Consider the following 22745-nt stretch of genomic DNA (forward strand, 5'->3'; position numbering starts at 1 on the left):
TTAAAACTGATGCTGAGAACACCTGTAGTGCAACAGTAGGGTTACTAATTTATAAAAGAATCAGAGAATGTAAGAGCGATTGTTCTCATGCTAAGTTCAGCTTCACCTATTAACTAAGTGTTTAAAGGCAACCTTAATATACAGGGAATGAACAATATTGGTAAGTTAACATTACTGTTCAAAACTTGACTACTGCACCACCAACCTGGTCTTTTAATTAATGCAAGCTATGGGATGTATTCAACAGTTTGCCATAGTGCACGCAATGAAATAACACCAGTCATATCTACTATGTGTGACTTTCCAAATTATTCAAAACTGAGGTTTTCCACAGCTGTTCTCATGAGAGGAGGTTCTCCCACATCCTCCAGCCTCGAAAGTGTGAGAACAATCATTTCTCTCTCCTATCAGATGGAAAAAAAAAAATTAAAAATCCCATTGTAAATAAAATAAAATCTTCCCACACTTCTTTAAAAAAAAAAAAACACTTTGGCAAAAAAAGAAGTTCGAAACTTGAGACTTGGTAGGGACAGACTTTAAAACAGCAGTGCCTTTGTTTAGTGGGAATATTTTTTTCTTATTTAACAAAGTCAAAATGCTTAAAAAATTACGTTCTGAATAAGCACAATAGAATATTTTGTTGTCTACCAAGACATAATATAACAGAGAGGACACTGGGTAAGGACTTAGGGTAACTGGCTCCTGTTCTGAGCAAATCACTTAACACCAATTTGGCTCAATTTTCTCATTTCTAAATGGGGATAATAATGCTTACTAACTGTAAAGCACTTTGAAACCTATGGATTTTAAAAAGTGCTACTTAAAAGCAAGGCACTGAAATTACCAGTTGCCTTCTTCCTCAATGAATATTAGCACTGGTTTATCAGCCAGCACAGTGGTTCTCAACCTTTTTAGACTTAAGGCACCCCTTGGAAAATGCAAGCTTTAATTTTTAACTCATTTTTGACCATGGAAAATAGAGGATTTTTTCTAATTTCATAGATTTCATAGATTAGGGCTAGAAGGGACCTCAGAAGATCATAGAGTCCAGCCCCTGCCCCAGGGGCAGGAAGTCAGCAGGGATCATAGGATCCCAGCTTCAAAGAACTCAGAAAAAACACAATAGGTCTAAATGTTTTAAAAATTATGGATTCCTATTTGAAATGTCCAGGTTTATCTTGTGACTCATGTGTAGGTGTTTGGCATACATAACATTGATAATATTGTGCCATTAAAAAGATCTTGCCTTGGCTGAAAATCACTGAGCTAGCAACATCTCCAGCATTATGAAAGATTGTGACTGAAAATTATAGTATAAAACTGCCTGACACCTGATTTCCCAGGTACTTCTCCACCCCTTCTCTCCCACCCAGCCTGTCTCACCCACTGTCTCCTCAAACTACATTTTCACTGACTGCCTGTCTTGTATGCATACCAGCCCAGCCTCTGGCTTTTTTACTTTTCATTCCATCCAGGAAGAGCACACCAACTGCTGAAACTTCCTTAGCCTGATGAAAGGTTTTTGAACCCAAAAGCTTGCTTAAAAATTGTTCTCCAACTATTTAAGTTGGTCTAATAAAAGATATCAGATTAACTCAAAGAACCTTGTCTGCCTACGTCCTTAGAGCAACATGGCTACAACCTACACCCCTGTAGTATAAACTGCTACACTATCTTCTTTTCTTGGCTGGTATGTTTTTGATATTTAAAGTTTGCTTAGAACATGCAGAGTTTAGGATTTCTTAAAATGAAATAGTGAAACAAAACACTCATTCAAGCTACCCTTAACTTGCTTAAAAACTTTCAATATCTTTTACAAAGCTACTAGAAATACAACATGATAATTTGGGATGTAATAACTGAAAGTGAGTATTTTCTTCTGTTATCGTTTCCATGCAATAAATGAGGTGGAACAACTAAGTAGTCTTGTGTATGTAAAAGGCTGGAAAACAATCAATCAACAATCAATGTAGCCCATGGGTACAGGTGGCTTACCCCAAAAACATTTAGACACCAACACAAAATGTATGCACAGCATTAGTAGCCAAAAGCACAGACAAGCAAACTAAAGAAGCCAACAGATGAAATTAAAATCACTCTCCTAGCATAAGCTGAGCGCAGCTTCAAGGTCTTACCCCTGCTAGGCATCAATAGTCGCTTCTTCATGTTGCCTGACAGAGCACAAGTGAACAGAAAAGAGAAAAAAACACCACATCAGCAATCTGAACAATAGTATTTTTTACAAGCTTCAATATTAAGAATGTAAACAGTAAAACATCAGGTGCTATTTGTAGTTTGTCTTAAAATACAAATACTAACTCAAGTGAAAAATAAAAACACAAAGAAGGGAAAGATTCTGTTTGGCTATATTGCAATACAAGGATAAATCGCAGTAATGCAGCACAAGGAGTTTATGGAGACTGGACAGATAGGCAAAGAACCGATAAGATAACATAACTGCTAGTTTTGTTCACTACTGGGGAAAATCAGAAGCCATTACATTTTTATCTCTGCCCTGTCCCAGTCACTTAAGTCAACTTGCAGCTACACCTCTCTAAGGCAAGCCATGCTCTGCTTTCTTATTCTTGTTAAAGCCATCTGAATATGCCTTCTCATCCTCAACTAAGCAGCTGGCTTCACTTTTCTGGACAGTTTTCAGCTATAGCTAGCTATTCAGGCCAGCACTCTGGAATCCATGTCAGGAATGGCCCACTTTCATCTCCCCTGTGCAAGCACATGCTGCCTTCCCCGTGCTGCTGAAGAGACAGGAAGCATCAACAGTAAGAGGAGACCCTCAAAAGGAGAAACAGGAAAAGGAGAGGTCTGGCTTTGGTTAAGACAAAGCAAGGCAAGGCTCTCCTGCTTCTACTAACTTACGGGCCTCCCATCCTCCCTGGCAAGCAACCCTTGATAACTTCAGCTAAACCCAGGCAATCCACTTATAGCTACCTATAATTTGGACAGCTTCCTATGGCTGAAAAGGAGTAAAATTTTAAATATGAGAGGCATAGCTTGGGAAACATTTTGTAGTAATTGCTATCTTAATCATAAGAAAAGAGGGTTGTTTTTATGTTCACAATGCTGAGATTGCCTGCTTTAACCTGACCTCAAGGTGCAGTCAGAGTTCCATTAGCAAGGTAACTATACAGATGTACTACCTAGATAGCACACTTCTTTTCCACACAAGTTTTTATATATATTATTTTTCTCTCCACAGAAAAGCTAAAACTGGAAAACCTGTCTTTGTGTTTGAAATTACTAAGCTTTTAAAATAAAAAGCTATCCCTCCTCAATCATATGTGGATAGATACTGGCTACTGGTAAAACCTTACAACAGACTATTAAGAAGAGTGCTATGTGTGATGATAAAAGAAATCCTCTACATGGATGACAATATACATATACCAGAAAATATTTACCATCCATCCCATTGTGTTGCTCATAGCTTCTTTTTCCCAGGATAGTTGGAGAACCATTGTTAATGACAGGTGTGAACTTGGCAGGAGTCAGATTGTTGAGAGAACTGGATAAACTCTTTACAGGGTCTGGTTTTGGAGGACATGGATGTGACTCTGTTGTAAAACAGTAACGTATCATCTTTGTTAGTAGATAAATGGCAATTATACATCCAAACAAAGAACAAATCTCAGAGAGGGTGGATGATGCACCCCTTTTACCACTAGCAAACTCATAAATACTAAATGCCTTACATTTATTTACACCTACATATATGTAAAGAAATACAGAGTCAGTGTAAAGGGGCCAAATACAAATCACCTTCTGATTTTGGTCATAACTCAAAGAGATTTGCTGGCTGTACAAAGCAGTGTAAATTTACTTAAGCAGCTCCATTAAGGATGTTTAACCTGTGCCACAACTCATTTAATACAGTTGTCCTAAAACAAAAGTCAGCAGAAAGGAGCCTTATATAGTCTTTTCTAAAGCTCTGTATTCCAGAATAATTTCTGTGCTGTTCCATACAAGATCTTTGAGCAGTCATGGAATACCCGCAGGATGCCAGAATGTGACAACTTCACCAATTTCATCATTACTGTACAAACAGAAGTGCTAAACTGGCCAAGCCAATGAAGATTCAGAAAACAAAACTAAAAAGAACATGCATGGAATTTAAATCTAACCTTTTGACAGAGGGAGAAAGCAATCAGAGGCAGACCAAAGGAAAAGCTTTTGAGAAAGTTGCTGGCAACTGCAAACAGGGGGTTAAAAGTGAAGATTGCTCTCTGCTCTAACAATGGACTCACAGCTCTGACTGAAATAGCAAAAAGGACCATGAGAGCTCTGAAGATTTTATTACAAAAGCTACTGGGCCCTGACACTCTCCCCAGCTTGTCAGATAATCTACCCACTGTTAATTTCCAGACTAATAGCTAAATTGGAAACCTCTCTTCATTACACTACTGAAGCATTTATTTTCAGATAAGGCCTGCAAAACTAAAGGTCAGGTTCCCTGCAGGCACTAGAGATCAGATGCTCCTTATTTCACATGGAGTAGGGATTTGTCAAGGATCCAAGGACAAAGCTTCAGCTCTTTTCAATCAGGAAGAAGACAGGCAAGGTGACACCTTAGAGACTGATTCAGAGAGGCATAAAGCTTCCATAGATCCTTTTAGTGGCTGCATTTGATTGTACTGCATACATACAGCTTAGGAAGTTTGTCAATCTCTTCATTGTTACAGAGGGTTTTGATTAAATGCTCAGTACTAATATAAAAAGCAGCAAGTTGTTTCAATAAATGCAATACAAACTGAAGTTTGTGGTACCTTATTAAAAAAAGGCTCAAAAGGAACAAACTAATTTCAATGCTTCTTGTCAGACTCACCGCAATTAGCTTTGCTGCTGAATTGGGTTCCTTTACGCAGACCCCAAGTCAACCTTTTATGATCTAAAAGCAACCTGAATAGTGCTCTAGGTGCTAAAGCCAAAGCCTGTAGGGAAACTGTCAACCCCACACCCACAACACTCAGCCATCTAGAGAAGTGGCCAGGGTGCTTTAAGACTGCTAAACTGGGAGCTGTTAAAGGCCCCCTAATGTAGTATTTACCCTAACCTGGCAAGCGTACAGGATGCAAGCTAGAGTCAGCTAAGGAGATGCTGATGACAACAACAACAACAACGTGACAGTGTTCTTTGGTGCCTGGCTGTCCTGCAGGAGCAGTTTTGTTGCCACTAGTTAGTTTAAATTCACTTGCTATTTAATCAAAGTATTAGAGGCATTAACTTTCAGCTTCAGCAGCAATTGAGGTGACAGTGGTTGTCTGGCCACAAACTACTGCTGAGAGACAGCTCGTCTGTACAATACAGGAGAGGGCAGAGTAATCAAGGAGTTCAGGTTCCCTTATTTCTATTTTTAAAGGTAACAAAGTAAAGGAGGTTAAATAAATCAACTTAAAAGATCCCTGCTAATTGTGAAGAAGTTTAATGCAACCTTCTCTGCTATTTCTCTTATCCTGCTATGTCACAGTGGAAGGACACAAGGCCTTTCATTTTTTTATTTTTTTTTTTAATTAATATGCAGTTAGAGTTATAGTCTGATGCCAGGCTACATACCAGTTAAGTTACTCATCTCCCAAAACACATTCAACTGCCAATAATGTACTACCAACTACATCTTGTACCAATACTGTTATTTGACAACCCCTCTCAAGGGATTCTCTCCTTTAAATAAAACTTATGATGCACATTTGCTATGACTTGCAGTATTAGTACAGACTAATTCCATGGTTGCACATGGAGCCTGCTTATGTCCAGATGGGAGAGAACCACCTGCCAAGTTGCTGCCAATGCCTAGATCTTACCACAAGTTCTTGTACCCAAGTACTAATCAGTCTCCCACTTGATTCCTATGCCTCAACCTTTTTTCCACTACAAAAAGTTTACTCTCAAAGGCTTATGTCCTCAAGAAAACAAGTCCCAGTTCATTGTCTAGTAAGCCCCGGTGACATATTGATCAGTTATTTGCCCTCTATACAGCGATTCTGTGATATGGATAATCTAAAGGGAGGTCCAACTCTTAGACAGAAGAGGTGCTGAAAACCAAGACTAAGATGGTGAGACCATGAATGGAAGCTGCAGATAGGGCTTTGGAATAGTAGTGATAGTAGCACTATTCTATCTTCACAGAAAAAGCCCTGTATACTGGGGCTATTTACAACTGAGACAGATAGATTGGGGGGAGGGGAAAGGATGGGGCTAGGGAGAGGACATCACACACACACACACACACACACACGGAATTACATTTGGTTAAAACCAGGGTGGGACTGTAAACCAAACTAGTCATTCCCAGAAGATTTCACTTGCATATCAAATCACCAATCCAGGCACCAAATACAAAACAGAAAGGAGACTATATCACAGGGGCAAGCAATTAATTCGGGCGGAGGGCCGCTTACCCAGTTTTGGCAGGCTGTCAAGGGCCACATGGGTAGCCCCGCCCCTTGACAGGTGCCCCACCCCCTGGTCACCATCTTGGGACCAATGTCCCAGGGCCAGCACCAGTGGGGCCCAAAGTGGGGTGTAGGCTGGCAGGGGCCTGTGGAGCTGGGCTGGGCTGCACCAGCAGGGAGAGGGGGGAGCTGGCTCGGCTCCATAGAGACCTTGCCGTCTGCGACCCTATACCCCCTGCTGCCCTGCTCTGGGCCCCGCCGGTGCTGGCCCTGCGGCACCAGTATGGGCCCCATGCTCCCACTGGTTCCCCACCCACTCACACCCAGTGCCCCCCCAGCCTCGTGGTACAGGTGAGGGGCAGCACACAGCCCCAACCCCCTGCTTGCCAGTGGGGAAAAGCGGCCCCTTGCCCACCCCATGGCCAGCACTCCCTGCTGCAGCTGCTCGCAGCCCACATGGGGATGTCTGGAGCAGGCACAGGTAGCCCCACAGGGACTGCAAGCAGCTGCAGCACCAGGCACCGGCCACATAGCAAGTGAGGGGCCGCTCTTCCCCGTGCTCAGCACCAGCTTGTAACCCGGCCCTGCTGCCAGCTTGGGCTGGGTTACAAGGTGGTGCTGAGCATGGCGGAGGGGGGGAGGGAGAGGGAAGCAGCCCCTCACCTGCCCCATGCCCGGTGCCCCACACTGCAGCGGCTCGCAGCCAGCCTTGGGCTACCTGTGCCTGCTCCAGACATCCCTGCATGGGCTGTGAGCGGCTGCAGCAGGGAGTGCCGGCCATGGGGTGGGCAAGGGGCCCCTTTTCTCCGCGCAGGGAAGGAGCCCAGGGAAAAGCTGAGCGCAGAGGGGAAAAGCAGCCCCCTCCCCCACCCTGTGGCTAGCGCTCCCTGCTGCAGCCGCTCGCAGCACGCACAGGGCTGTCCAGAGCAGGCACAGGCAGCCCCATGTGGGCTGCGAGCAGCTGTAGCACAGGGTGCTGGCCATGGGGCAGGGAAGGGACTGCTTCCCCTCCTCCCCGCGCACTCCTTCCCTGCCCAGGGTCCCCCCACCCTTCCCCCCCCCCGGCGGTTCCGGTGCAGGACAGCCACGTGCTCCCAGGCCAGAAGGCCCAGGAGGGGCTTCCAGCTGGGGGGGCAGGGTTGGGCAGGTCCCGCTATTGTTGGAGCCCACTGGGCTTCCCCTGGGTCCTACTGCCCTTGGTTCCTGTCATTTTTGACAGGAACCAAGGGCAGAGAAATATTAATTTTCTACATTTTTTAGGGGCCCCACAGGCCAGATAGAATGGCCTCGTGGGCCGGATCCGGCCCGCAGGCCATATTTTGCCCACCCCTGCTATATCACAACCCCCAAAAACAGAAGTGTCCAATAAGGCAGTAGACACATAGCAGTAAATTGTTAAGCTACCATATTTGTGTGAAGCAGGGAGAACAGAAAGAAAAATAAGGGTGCAGGTACCATATGAATCTTCCCATTTCAGAAGGTGACAGTTGCCTACTAACTGAAATATTTCAGAACACTGACACTGTATTCTCCAGAATAATAAGGCTTTTTCAGAGGAATCTTATTTTTCCAGCCCAAGCACGATGAATATAGGCAAACAGTGAAACAAATTTGCCAATATTTTTACCTAAATAACGCAGTACTGCTTCTAAAGGCTTTCGAACAACTTGCTTCAACAACAACGGATTTTCTGATGCTTCTGGTAAGCGTGCTGTACCTGCAAAGAATATATCAGGGTGAGAGGAAAGCATTCATATTACAACATCAATGTAATTCCCAACTAAGTACACATCAACTCTGCTGGAGAGCTCTCTCAAACAAAATAATGTTTATGGAATAGGTACACATTTAGGCAAGGAACCTGACACAGGAGGTTCACGGTCCCACTAGGGGGAATGCCATACTGGATCTGGTATTGGCAACGGGGGATGACATGGTAGGAGACCTACAGATCGGTAGCCATCTGGGGGACAGTGATCACCTAATAATAGAATTCAACATAAGATGTCGAGTGGGTAAGGTAACTAGTAGGGTGAAAGTGCTAGACTTTAGGAAAGCTGATTTCAATGAACTCAGGCAATTAGTCAAGGACGCACTGCAGAGTAGGAGTTTTGAAGTGATGGGAGCCCAAGAAGGGTGGCTGTGCCTTAAGGAAATGATCCTTCGGGCACAAAGCGAGACGATCCCGATGCGAGGAAAAAGAGGGAAAGGGGCCAGGAGGCTTCCTTGGCTGACCAGAGAAATCCAGGGCAGCCTAAGGGCCAAAAGGGGAGCACATAAAAAGTGGAAACGGGGAGAGATCACCAAAGATGAATATATCTCCTCTGCTCGTGCTTGTAGGGAGGCAGTTAGACAGGCCAAAGCTACCAAGGAGTTGAGGATGGCATCCCAAGTAAAGGACAACAAGAAATTGTTTTTTAGATATATAGGGAGTAAACAGAAGGCCCAGGGAGGAATAGGACCCCTGCTAAGTGGGCAGAAACAATTGGTGACGGACAGGGGGGGACAAGGCTGAACTCCTCAATGAGTTCTTTGCCTCAGTGTTCCTAAGCGAGGGGCATGACAAGTCTCTCACTGGGGTTGTAGAGAGGCAGCAGCAAGGCGCCAGACTACCATGCATAGACCCTGAGATGGTGCAGAGTCACTTGGAAGAACTGGATGCCTTTAAGTCGGCAGGCCCGGATGAGCTCCATCCGAGGGTGCTGAAGGCACTGGCCGACATCGTTGCAGAGCCACTGGCGGGAATATTCGAATGCTCGTGGCGCACGGGCCAAGTCCTGGAGGACTGGAAAAGGGCCAATGTGGTCCCCATTTTCAAGAAGGGGAGGAAGGAGGACCCGGGCAACTATAGGCCAGTCAGTCTCACCTCCATCCTTGGCAAAATCTTTGAAAAAATTATCAAGGCTCACATTTGCGAGAGCCCAGCAGAACAAATTATGCTGAGGGGAAACCAGCATGGGTTCGTAGCAGGCAGATCGTGCCTGACTAATCTAGTCTCTTTTTATGACCAGGTTACAAAACGCCTGGACACAGGAGGAGGGGTGGATGTCATATACTTAGACTTCAGGAAGGCCTTCGATATGGTATTCCACACCATCCTGGTGAACAAGTTAAGAGGCTGTGACTTGGATGACTACACAGTCCGGTGGGTGGCGAATTGGCTAGAGGGTCACACCCAGAGAGTCGTGGTGGATGGGTTGGTATTGACCTGGAAGGGTGTGGGCAGTGGGGTCCCACAGGGCTCGGTCCTTGGACCGATACTCTTCAATGTCTTCATCAGCGACTTGGATGAGGGAGTGAAATGTACTCTGTCCAAGTTTGCAGATGACACAAAGCTATGGGGAGAAGCGGACATGCCAGAGGGCAGGGAACAGCTGCAAGCAGACCTGGACAGGTTGGACAAGGGGGCAGAAATCAACAGAATGCAGTTCAACAAGGAGAAATGCAAAGTGCTGCACCTAGGGAAGAAAAATGTCCAGCACACCTACAGCCCAGGGAATGACCTGCTGGATGGCACGGAAGTAGAAAGGGATCTTGGAGTCCTAGTGGACTCCAAGATGAACATGAGTCGGCAGTGTGATGAAGCCATCAGAAAAGCCAATGGCACTTTATCATGCATCAGCAGATGCATGACGAATAGATCCAAGGAGGTGATACTTCCCCTCTATTGGGCGCTGGTCAGATCGCAGTTGGAGTACTGCGTGCAATTCTGGGCACCGCACTTCAAGAGGGATGTGGATAACCTGGAGAGAGTCCAGAGAAGGGCCACTCGCATGGTTAAGGGCTTACAGGCCAAGCCCTACGAGGAGAGACTAGAGAACCTGGACCTTTTCAGCCTCCACAAGTGAAGGTTGAGAGGCGACCTTGTGGCTGCCTATAAGTTCATCACGGGGGCACAGAAGGCAATTGGTGAGGTTTTATTCACCAAGGCGCCCCTGGGGGTTACAAGAAATAATGGCCACAAGCTAGCAGAGAGCAGATTTAGATTGGACATTAGAAAGAACTTCTTCACAGTTGGAGTGGTCAAGGTCTGGAACGGGCTTCCAAAGGAGGTGGTGCTCTCCCCTACCCTGGGGGTCTTCAAGAGGAGGTTAGATAAGCATCTAGCTGGGGTCATCTAGACTCAGCACTCTTTCCTGCCTATGCAGGGGGTCGGACTCGATCATCTATTGAGGTCCCTTCTGACCCTAACATCTATGAATCTATGGAACACAAAGCAAAGGAACATACCCAGTATGGGTACAACATTTTAAGACAAAGTGTAGTCTATCATTTTTAAAAGCTATTTGGAAAATACTGTAATCAATTAGGATAGTTCTGGAAAAAAAATATAAACCTTAGTAGGTTCATCTGTGTTTCGCTGTAGTCTTTTCATCTTTGATGACCTACTGAGGTCCCTTCTGACCCTAACATCTATGAGACAATTCAAATTTTTCTCATATAGAAATAATTTCAAGTACTAGTTTCTCCCATTCTTAAGTAAGCAGATGTCAGGTCAGGCAAATACTCACACTCTGCTTTGATTGCTGCGCTGTTGATAGGCAAATAGGGATGTCTTGCTGCATGCCAAGGGCGCAAAATATCTCGACATAAGCGTCTGGCAATCCTTGTCAGTTTTGTTGTATGTAGATAAAATGCTTGTCGTGTCTTCATGGCAAACTTAGGGCTCCCACTGTTTCGCACTGGCACACCATGAGGACTCTTAAGAAGAAGAAAAATGGAAAAAGCCTGAGCATCTCCTTATTCTGATAACTGATCTTAATTAGAAAGTCAGGAAGTAAACTCCACATAAAAATTCATTCTAAAATATTAATTCATAAACAGAAGACATGAGTACTTCTGACACGTAACTTATTTCAACTCATTCTCATCTACATCTTCCTATAAGACCCCATCTTCCAAATATTTTTAAAGGGGAAAGGAACAAAAGTCTGGCCAGTCACAAAGTAAACTCTTTGCTTCTGTGCAGTTGCAGTCTTGTGACAGCAGTCAAAGAATCTAGACCTATGCATGTTAGTTAACTCTGTACAAGAGATCTAACATAGCTCCCACTGAAGTCAGTGAAAAACTGATCTGAAATTGTGTGCCAGAATTTATATTACAACAAACTACACAGTAAAATCAGATGGGGCAAAAATATGAATCTGTCACAGCAGACTTTGCAATTTGCAAAGAAACACTCAACTCAGATCTTTCAAATAAAAAAAAAAATAACAAACCAGATCTTAACAAGTCTAATTTCACTTCAAGCCTTTGTACAACTAACAACTAGTCATGGCTTATATCAGCACTACACTTCATTCCAGTAAGCATTCATTGTCATGATTTATGCACTTGCAAACTGAACAAGAAGGTGTTTTCTTATTGGCCAGAGAGCACAGAGAGTCCCATTATCAGAATGAGAAGTAGGAAATGCCATTCTTGCCCTCCAATTTTTGTTCGAAGAGAAGCTGGTGTCCACATATTACTCCATAGAAAAATTTCAGTTAGGAGAACATAAAGAATATGGGACATGGGAAGCTGGCTGGTTTTCAGAAACCAAAGTCATGAAAAAGTGAAACTTGGGACAAAGAAGAGCTTGGAGATGGCACAGCCTGACAGAAGCGTTCAGAGATTGAAGGAAAGGCAACAGTGTGAAGCAAGAAACTAATAGGGATGATGCTAAACAATTTAAGAACTTAATAAAGCATTTCCCCCCACCCCATCTGAAATGTTGCATCTCTTTCTACAAAGGTGCACTTAAGTCTGAGTTTCTCCGATTACAGAAAGGCTTTATGGTAAATGACAAAATCAAGAAAAAGGGAAAAAATAGAGCCAACACCAGTTTGAAGTATGTAAGAGGATTAAGAAAAACAAATCAAACTGAAATATACTACCAAGATAAAAAGCATAATCAGGACTTTACTGTAGCAGAAGTATCACATCCACCACTGATATTCCATTCAAATATCTTGTGAAACAAAACAAATTTTTCAAAGAGGGCTAGTGATTTCTGGGCCTCCAATTTAATACATCTGCAGGGGGCCTGATTTTCAGACAGTAATGAGCATTCCATTGCATTTAGGTTTTAAACAGTTAAGTGCATTTTTATGTGGTGTAAGTAGTAGTAAGAGTAAAAGAATGCTTTTCCTATTACTGTTAATGGGGACTGAGTATTCATGCTCCAGTATAACATGTGTTAAGCAACCTATACTGGAGATTACCTACCATATTATTGCGGTTTGGTCCTGGTCTTTCTCCATCTAATCGCGTTGGCATTTTCAAGCCACCGTATTTCTTCCAGTATGTCCAACAGGATGCACAGAGGCGACACTGCATGTTAGGGGGACCCCAAGAATACCACTGGTAAGACTGTGTGGCTAGGGATAACAAAGGTGGAAATTATATATATTCTTAAACAGAAACACTTCAAAGTTTATTCTCTTTATAACCATCTTCACCATTTCAAAGGAGAAAGAGACCACTTGGCTTCATACTATAAATAAAACAAGATAGCACTCAGAAGCTCCAGGTTAATTAAAAGTTTAATCACCATCTTCATTGAATTATAAGGATTTCAACACTAGCTGTTATCTTTTATTATATCACTTCAAAAATAATGCAAATAAGGGACAGGGAGACTTCCTGACAATGAAACACAGAAATGCAATAAACTTTATGCATATTAAGTGCACTGTAAAATATTTATTCTCTGCTTTATAAGCCCCCTCCCCAGCTTCCTCAATATGGCAAATTTATTACCAAGAAATTGAAAAGGTATCTATCATTTTGACCCTTCATACATTCCTGTATTCTGGCACATTCTGGTTCTCCATAAAGAAGTGCAAGTCATTAGGCCTAAACATATTAACAGATGACACCAAAGCAAATATATGGAGGAAGGCCAGGAGTGGGCAAAATGCGGCCTGTGGGCCAGATGTAGGCCACTCTACCCGGCCTGCAGGGCCCCTAAAAAATTTAGAAAATTAATATTTATCTGCCCCTTGCTGCCTGTCGTGCGGCCCTCGATGGCTTGCCAAAACTCATGAGCGGCCCTCCACCCAAAGTAACTGCTTGCCCCTGAGGTAGACTCTCCAGGACAGGGGGGCAGGGGGAAAGATTAAGGGGAAATCACCCAGACCTCTCCACTGAATTTATAACTTGTCTTCACTCAGAGCTCATGTATTATTCCATAGGAAACACCAGCTCTACGACAACATCTTTAAAAATTTAGAAGTATTTATGTAAAGTAAAATGCTACCCAGTTCCATGCTTAATAACATACTAAAGCTTAACTTTACTCTTAATGTTGTAATACTTATACTGTTCTTGGACAGCAACTACATTTTCATATCACTTACTATAGCAGCTTTCACAGGCTCGTCCTGCTCCCGTGTTCTGTGCCTGCACTCCCGTACCATTTACCACTCCTGGCTTGACATTATTTACATTGATCTGGTTAGGGTTTGGCTTGTTACTTAAAACACAAAGCAAATACAGGTAAAAAGAAGTTAATTGATTGTTACATACTATTGTCCTGCATATTCTAAAAAAACCAAAACATAACCCTGAAGACCTAGATAATTCATAATTCTATTATCCCTCCTCCCCTCCCCCACAAAAAAGTTACTTACCAGTAAAGCCAAGTTGCCCAAATACACTTTCTCTGCAGATTATGTATTAGTTGCACATTATTTCCCAGACATCCCAGACCCATTTAAAAGCAGTTAATCACCAAGAACACATGTACACTTCAAAATCTGATCCAAACATTCTAACCTAGGTGACAAAAAGCCCAGGGCTACAGATATCCCTCAGTGCCTCTCAGCCTAAGCAAAATGCTACTTAAGCTGCCAAAAGGATGGATGGAACAGGGAGAGAATCCAAAGCCACAGGATAACATTATTCAGAGAATTCCAAAGGAAATTCCTTTCTTCCTTTCTTAAAAAAAAAGAAAACCAAATCAAAAAAACCATTTCTCTTACAACTCCCCTCTGCAGGAGACAGCCTCTGTCTTCGGCACCCTCTAGATACTCCCTGAAAACAACAAAATTCAGGAGAGACCTAAGGTCTGCCCTCCTGGAACAAGCACCTACTGTAGCTCCAATACTAAAGAACTATGCCAAGTGAAAGTTGAAGACTGAACTCTTAGATAACATAACCCAAATGGACTCGTGCCAACAACCATTTGATTTCAATGCATTTGCTGTGCAATTTCCTATGCAAGATGTGAAGGAAAACATTAAGTCATGCAATTACCAGGGATTTAAGCATGCATTTTAAAGCACTACAGGTCCAAATAGAGAATCAGATTTATCTTGCAGATCTTTATAAATATAGTTTACAAGGAAGGTAGAAGACTGCCACCTGATTTTTTCAAAGCATTTAACATCAATTTTCCTTTCATTCAAAAACTGCATGCAAAAAGAAGTTAAATAAAACTTGGTACATACAACAGAAGAATCCTGACCTCATTCCACTAGATGTGAAGGTAAATATGGAATGAGGGAGGCTGATAGACAGCAAGAACTGGGAAACATTCAAGGGAACTGAAAGGTGGCAAATCCAAAACTAATGAAAAAACACTCTGCCATGTAATACATAACTGTGAAATTCACAACCATATGATTTTGCAAAGGGTAAAAGCTTAGCAAAACTGATTTGGGCACTTTTAAAGAAAATCTGAAAATTCACTCCAGTTATAATAGATAACAAGACTTCAGGAAGGAATACCTTCACTTCTTAAACCAATCTCTACTTAAGAGGAACAACAGATGTTCTTGGGAGTAGACTGTCCTCTAACTGTCTACTGTTGTACATTTTGCTCCTTTGAAGAAGCTGGAATTGCCTAGGGTCAGGGACCATCTAGTTAGGGAACTCTTGGAGGGGCAGGACATGTATAAATCAGTAGGTCTGGATGCTCTTCATCTGAGGGTACTGAGGGAATTGGCAGGGGTCATAGAAGGGCCCCGGGCACAGCTCTATGAGAACTTGTGGTGCTCTGGCCAGGTCCCAGAGGACTGGAAAAGGGCCAGTGTGGTCCCCATTTACCAGAAGGGGAGAAAGGAGGGCCCGGGTAACTATAGGCCAGTTAGTCTCACCTTGGTCCTTGGAAAGATCTTTGAAAAAATTATCAAGGAACACATCTGCGGGGGCCCAGCACGGGTGGTAATGCTCAGGGGCAACCAACATGGGTTCACTGAGGGCAGATCCTGCCTGACTAACCTTGTTTCCTTTTATGACCAAGTCACAAAGTCCTTGGATGCGGGTGTTGAGGTGGATGTTGTCTACCTGGACTTCAAGAAGGCCTTCGACACTGTTTCTCACCCCGTTCTCAAAAAAAATGAGGCGACTGCAGCATTGATGCCTACAGTCAGATGGGCGGCAAATTGGCTCAATGGTCATGGTGGATGGGTCGTTTTCAACCTGGAGGGATGTGGGTAGTGGAGTTCCCCAGGGCTCGGTCCTGTGCTATTCAACATCTTTATCAGCGACTTGGAGGCAGGTGTGGAAAGCATGCTGTCCAAATTCACTGACAACACCAAGATGTGGGGAGAAGTGGGCACGCTGGAAGGGAGGGACAGAATCCAACTAGATCTAGACCGGTTATAGAGGTGGACCGATAAGAATAGGATGGAATTCAAATGCAGACAAGTGCAAGGTGCTGCATCTAGGAAGAAGGAACCTGCAACGTACCCATAGGCTGGGGAACACTCTTCTCAACAACACAGTGACTGAAAGGGATCTTGGAGTCATTGCTGACTCCAGGATGGACATGAGCCGCCAGTGCAAAGAAGTTGTCAGCAAGGCTAACCATACCTTGTTGTACATATACAGATGCATCACAAGCAGGTCCAGGGAAGTGATCCTCCCCTCTATGCGGTGCTGGTCAGGCTGGAGTACTGCGTCCAGTTCTGGGTGCCGAGCTTCAAGAGGGATGTGACTAACCTTGAGAGGGTCCAGAGGAGGGCCACTCGCATGGTAAGGGGGCAGCAGATCAGGCCCTACAAAGATAGACTAAAGGGCCTGAATCTATTCAGCCTCCACAAGAGAAGACTGAGAGGAGATCTGGTGGCTGTCTGTAAAAACTCATCAGGGGTGACCAGCGGAAAATAGGTGAGGCTCTGTTTCCCCGGGCACCACCTGGGATTACAAGGAATAACGGCCACATATTGATTGGGAGCAGGTTCAGGCTTGATATCAGAAGGCATTACTTTACAGGCAGGGCTGCCAGGATCTGGAACGCACCCAGTCCTTGGGGGTCTTCAAGGAGGTGGACAGATAGATATCTGGCTGGGGTATTATGAACCCAGCACTCGTTTCTGCCCAGGGCAGGGGGTCAGACTTGATGATCTGTTCAGGTCCCTTCCGACCCTAGAAACTATGAAGCTATGACTTGCTGAACTAAACAGACTTTGTATCGGACACTATGTGGCAATTTCTATGCTTCTGAGAAATCATAATGCTCTTCCCAGTCACTCAGGTTCTTAAAAGACATTTCTTATGTCCGCCTGTTGTTGTTCTTCACATCTAGAAATCAAATTAAAAACTTCTTGTTTTTCATGTTAAGGTCTTACTTTGTTCTGCTTCACCTATATCTCCGGCCAGGCTCTCCTTAGCTGATTCTTGCCTTATCTGTTCTTCCAGCAAAAGTGACCTTGACCATACTTCCATCTTCTCACTCCTCAGGCATCACTCAATTTTTATGCATGCAACCCCTTATGCTCACAATGTCCTCCCAAACTAGTCTACCAATTTACCTGTAATCACCACATTTGAGTCCTGCCCAGAAAGAAGCCAAAATGAGAAAAAGTAACCAGACAATTTAAAATTCATGGAATCAAAACATAGATGCATTTACATCTTATGAGGAACTACATGATTTTTCTTTCATTCCCTTCCCTTACTTGCCAGTTTGTAACCCTGACTTGCAACACCACAGCAGGTCAATATTTAATTCATCTCTGCACATGTTTCTCCAGTATAAAAGACAGCCAAGCACAATTCTAGATCCTTTAAAAACATTGTTCTATGTGTCTTCTAATGATCTCTGGCAAATTCAAGTTGCTCCACATTAAGTTTTTGTTGCATTATTTTTCTTTAAAAATGGCATGGAATTCCATTCAAAATATCCATATTAAAAGAAGGCGGAAGTAGGCAAGGTTAAGGTGCCTTAAGCATTACAACGTGGCAAGTTTCAGTACTTTCAGACTTTTGAGTACTTCGCCTTGCAAACTTAATGCATTTTTGGTACATAAAAATAATCAGCTACAAAAAAAAGTTCTCTCTTTACTGCCTTCAATTCTAGAAAGGAGGAAACTTTCTTCCCACAATGACTTTACATGGGAGACCTCTTCAAAAAGATGGATAGAGAAGGAAGCTGTGAATAATACAGATCTAGGAGTTCTGAGAACACATCAGTATGTTGTAATTTCATCCCATGTCAGAAAGATGGAGAGACAGCCATCATGGAAAGCACAATCTGATGATAGCATGGTTTTACAGCTCCCCATCACCTTGGCTGATGAGAGGCAGCATCAGGGACAGAAAAGCAGTATTTGCTCAGACACAGTATCATTTGACTTTCTAGTTTTATTTCTATAGTAAGACAGATATTCCAAGGGGAATCCTGTAAAAGAATGGGAATCATTCCCTCAAATGTAAAACACTGCCATTCTATTTGGAGGACGCACGCTTGTGGGGAAGGAAAGACGTAGCAGCACTTCATTCCCTTAAAGTGTCATTTTAATACATAGAATCAAATCACCTTACTTCAAAGAGATTTATATGTAAATATCTTTTCGAACTTCCTTCTGCGAAGACAGCCAAAAGAAAGTGATCCGCATTCTATCAATTGTAAATAGTCACTTCTGGCCTTATAAACAATGACCTAGTCTGTCTCAGTAGGGTGGGGTGACAGAGTGGTTAAAAGCATCTTGCTGCAGTTCCAGAGATGCATGTTAAAGCCCTGCTCTGGACTAATGCCAAGGGCTGTCCTCAGTGAATCCAGCTGCTTATTCAGGCTGGGGAGTCCAAGGCAACTGGACGTGGCATGTGCTATAATTACTCCACTATGTGCTTGTTAGCTTTAGAAATAAATGAACCCCAGCTGGAACGATGGCCCAAACCCCACTTAATAACGCAAGAAATTCTGTGGATTGCATTAAGTCCAGAATTCTTGGTTGAGTTGTATCATCTTTAGAAAGGATAAGGTTGATTTAAATGTTTCAAATGGTACAGAATTCGTCACATTCACAAATAAGATGTTCAATGGTTAATTACCCTAACTGCTTGGAGAAAAAAGAAAGCTGCACTTTATTTCTAGCCTGGATTTATTTAGTTTGTGCTTCCAACCACTGGGTCCTATTCCACTGTGTTTGGCTAGATCAAAGAGCTCTCTGTTTCCCTCTTTATGTAGTATTTCTAGGCTATAAACCTAGTCACTTCAAACATTTATTGGAAAAGCTAAATAGATCATTTCTTTAATATCACTGTAATGCAGATTTTCCAGACAAAAATCATTCTTGTATCTTCTCTCTGAAAACTTTGAAATCTGTCAACATCTTTTATAGTGGTCTCACTAATGATTTACACAGGTCCTATCACCTCCCAACTGCTACTTGATAGTCCCCCGATTTATACATCTGAACTGTATTAGCTTTCTACCCACTGCATCACATTGGGAGCTCATTATCACCATCATGACCTTTACCCAAATCCATTTCAGAGGAATTGCTGTCAAGAATACAGTTCCCTTTCTTATAAGCAATGTCTACATTATTTGTTCGAGATGTAGGAATTGCTGCATCACTGTATGAGGAGAAAGGTATTATAGAAGTGCGAAGACCTAATTTGATCAGTAAAACTTTCATTATAGGTGAGAATGTAAGAAGAGAGATTTCACTGAGACATTCAGAACGTTGCTGCATTTGCAGGTTTGCCATTACAAATATCGGTCTTATTCAAAAACTGGTAATTTGAGACAAAAAAAAAAAATGGAGCCCCAATTAATATTCCCTTTATAAAAACAGAAGCACAAATTTTTCCATGGTGCCATCGACTTGGTAACTGAACAGACCAAGACTCAAAGTTTAATTTGAGGTCTTCTATTTCAGCAAGATATGATGAGTTCAGCCAACCATGCAGTATCAACTACTAAAGGTACAAATTGAGCTACTATAGTTGATACATTTCAGACAATTCAAAGGGGCATGTTTGTACCAGGTTTTGACTCCACTAAACTAAAGTTCTACCTTTGTTTCTTCTACTGAAGGAAGAGTTCCAACAAAGACCACATTGTTACAGAATGAAAACCTTATCGGGAATAATTAGCTGTTCTCACCAAAATACAAAAAGAGAATAATATCCTGACCATGTGGTCCAGCCATGTGGCTCCTTGGCTGGATCCAGACGTGCAGGCACGTGAGGTTTGTAGTGCTGCAAACCTCTTTGTGGAGCCACAAACCACACGTGTTACACGTTAAGCAGTGTGTAGCACTGCTAATTAGCAGTACAGAGGCAAAATTTGCTACTGGGATTTCTCGAGACAGGGGAGCAGGCAGCCCAGGGCACACTATGCCCCAACCAGCTATTCCACAGCCCCCGTGCTTAGGCACACAGAGACAGGGAAGCAGCCAACCCAGGGCCAGGGAGTGTCCGGCTGGAGCACAGGAAGCCTCAGTGCAGGGGCTTTGCACTGCACAGACAGGGGAGCAAGTAGCCTTGGGCTACCTGCTTCCCTGCCTCCACATGCTGCTCCCCAGCTGGCTGGGCACAGGGTGCCTCAGCATGGGGGCTGCCTGCCAGCTAGCCCCACACCAAGGCACCCTGTGCCCCAGCCAGTACATAGAGAAATGGGACAACGTGTCCTGCTGCAAACTGCACAAGAAAGGGCGCACACTACAGCATAAAGTAGCAGCACAAATGTGTGCCACTGCAAATGTATGCCCCTGCTTGTATGGACATGGACCTTGACCAAAGGCAATCAAGGAGACAGAGAACTTTTGCAGCTATCAGTACCACTTGTGAACCAGGACAATTCTGTGTGGAACATGGCATAATTTCCTTAGGATACTAGGAGTAGATGCTATGATCAAACAGGATAGATAGCCATATTTCTACTGTTTCTGAACCCAAAAATATAAAGGGCCTCTTCTCCCTCTCCCTTTAAAAATGATAAAGCTAGAAAAAAGGATCCTTAAAAAAGCTTGGTGCCAGCTTTAAGAATACATCATCTAGAGGGGAAGAGAATAAAGGAAGTCAAAAGAACCTGTCCCTGTGAGCATTATTTGTATGGGGGCACCATTAAGGACCTCTCTAGAAGTTCATAGGAAAGTAAGGCTAGAAGGGACCTCAAAAGGTCATCTAGTCCAGCCCCCTGCTTAAGGCAGAATCATCCCTGACTAAACCAAGACAGCCAAGTGCCTGTCTATTCCACAATTTCTCTAGGTAGCCTGTTCTAGTGCTTGACCACCGTTATAAAATCAGAAAGTTCCTCCTACCCACTTACTCACTTGAAACAGTTGTACAAGAAACAAAAACGAATCGGTGTGTCCTCTGAAGTCTTAGAAGTTGACACAAAAGACACTATTTGCCTAAAGGCATAAACTTTGTAACAAGGTGCCTTCAAATTGCCTCCTGTAGACAGAGACATCCTGAAATATTAGTCAACTATACTTCCCAGAGGTGAATCAGTACTAGTGGATGCACTGGAAAACAGAGATAAGATAACATTTTACTTCAGATGTCAATACATGAGGATTAAATCAAGTGAGCTTTTAAGGACTGTTGTATTTGACAGTCCTAAGGCCTAGAAACAGGCTGAAAACAGTATCTTTGTGTGGACCGTTCCAAGACACTTGCTTATACAGAGGAACTGGTAAACCTCTTGCTGCTCCTTACAAGTGTAAAACATTTTGGTAAGGTCAGTAATTTCTTCCCAAGGACATTGTATTAAAAATGAACTAAAAATATACTTCTGCCAATGGATTACCAGGCATTCCTATTGTTCAGATATAAAATGAAGTAGCTAAAGTTTCCCAAACCTATTATATCCACTGGTGCATCCTATTACACTTAGTTCACAATACAAGATTCAAATGGAAGCAGAAACTGGTGTCTTGCTTTCTCTTTTCTGGAGACCAAATACATTTTACTGGTTACAGCAAATGGCTGTAGTCACCCAGGTACCTCCAGCACATGCTCTGGTCCCACCATGAGGAATAAAGCATTTGGAATAATATCTTGATAAAAAGCAGCACTTCTAAATTTAATTCATGTGTAACTTTGTCAAGCCTGTGACTTGTGCATTTGAAAACGTGTATCTAAGTAAAGCTACTTAGTGTCCACTTTTGAAAACATCTAATGAGTGCTAAAATTTCTCAGACATTGAAAAGATAAATTCTTCACTAACATTAGAAAGAGTGGTGTCCTAACTAGCGCAGCTGCAAAAGAGAGGGACGGAATATAATCATGCATGGAAAATTCCCTGGTTTCTACCAGATCTTTAAATAGTTCTCTAAAAAAATTAAATGAGTCAATAAAGGTTTTATTTCAAACCATGCAATAGGCTCCCTTGTTTGTGACCACAACCCAGTTTTTTAGATTATGCCTTCATTCTCCTCTTCAGCAAAAAAGAATACTATCCTACTTCACAAGTGTCTTACAAGAAATTTTGTCTTGTATCTGTGAAAATGCTTTGAGATTCTCAAATGAAAGACATTAAGAGTACACAGTATTTATTTTACAATCATACTTTGGAAAAGTGGACTGGCTAAAGTACAGAAATATACCTTTACATGTTACTTTTTCCTCGTCTTTTTTTAAACTATTTCTGGTATAACAACTTATTATTTCTGATATAATCACTTTTTGCACACAATTTTAGGTCGAGCTCTAATGTGACAGGCTCACATCAAAATCAGTAGATTTACCATCAGATGGCACCCACTTTACAAATTGGATTCTTCTCCCATTGTTTGTCAATTTTCCAAACAATTATGAAAGCAATTCCATTGAACTTAAGATTTTGGATAAATAGGCACAAGGTATGGGTGAAACCTGATGCTCACAGTCACCATAAATAGTAATAGCTTCCGTGAAGAATGTTACTGCTAAATAACAATATTACAAAAAAAATTGCTTTTGACTTCATCTTGAGTACTACGTTCTATTTTGGATTGCTTGCTATATGAGAAATATTGACCCATTTCAAGGAATTCAAGAGAGAAAAAAGAATCATCAGGAGCTTAGGGACTGAGTTGAGTTACATATGTAAATCTTGGTTTTGCTATGACTAATAGGACACATGGTAAGAGTTTATAAATACTTGAAGGGTGTTAACATAAAATGAAGGAGAGG

The 22745-nt window shown here is 42.7% G+C and overlaps 1 protein-coding gene across 4 annotated transcripts in view; it reads right to left on the reverse strand.

Annotated features, from left to right (window-relative positions):
- MTA1 (metastasis associated 1) overlaps positions 1 to 22745 on the reverse strand; it is a 127813-nt gene that overhangs the window by 25992 nt on the left and 79076 nt on the right. For 3 of the 4 annotated variants that reach the window (XM_014605207.3, XM_006259952.4, XM_014605210.3), the window contains exons 12-17: positions 13748 to 13863; positions 12615 to 12766; positions 10919 to 11108; positions 8035 to 8124; positions 3420 to 3572; positions 2136 to 2171 (exon numbers count right to left, since the gene is read on the reverse strand). In XM_014605207.3, the coding sequence (XP_014460693.1) occupies positions 2136 to 2171; positions 3420 to 3572; positions 8035 to 8124; positions 10919 to 11108; positions 12615 to 12766; positions 13748 to 13863 (737 nt within the window). The remainder of the gene's footprint in view (positions 1 to 2135; positions 2172 to 3419; positions 3573 to 8034; positions 8125 to 10918; positions 11109 to 12614; positions 12767 to 13747; positions 13864 to 22745) is intronic. The other variant, XM_059728259.1, reaches the window with a different exon arrangement.

This window comes from Alligator mississippiensis, chromosome 5 (genome assembly GCF_030867095.1).
Source record: "Alligator mississippiensis isolate rAllMis1 chromosome 5, rAllMis1, whole genome shotgun sequence".
Classification (NCBI taxonomy): domain Eukaryota; kingdom Metazoa; phylum Chordata; order Crocodylia; family Alligatoridae; genus Alligator; species Alligator mississippiensis.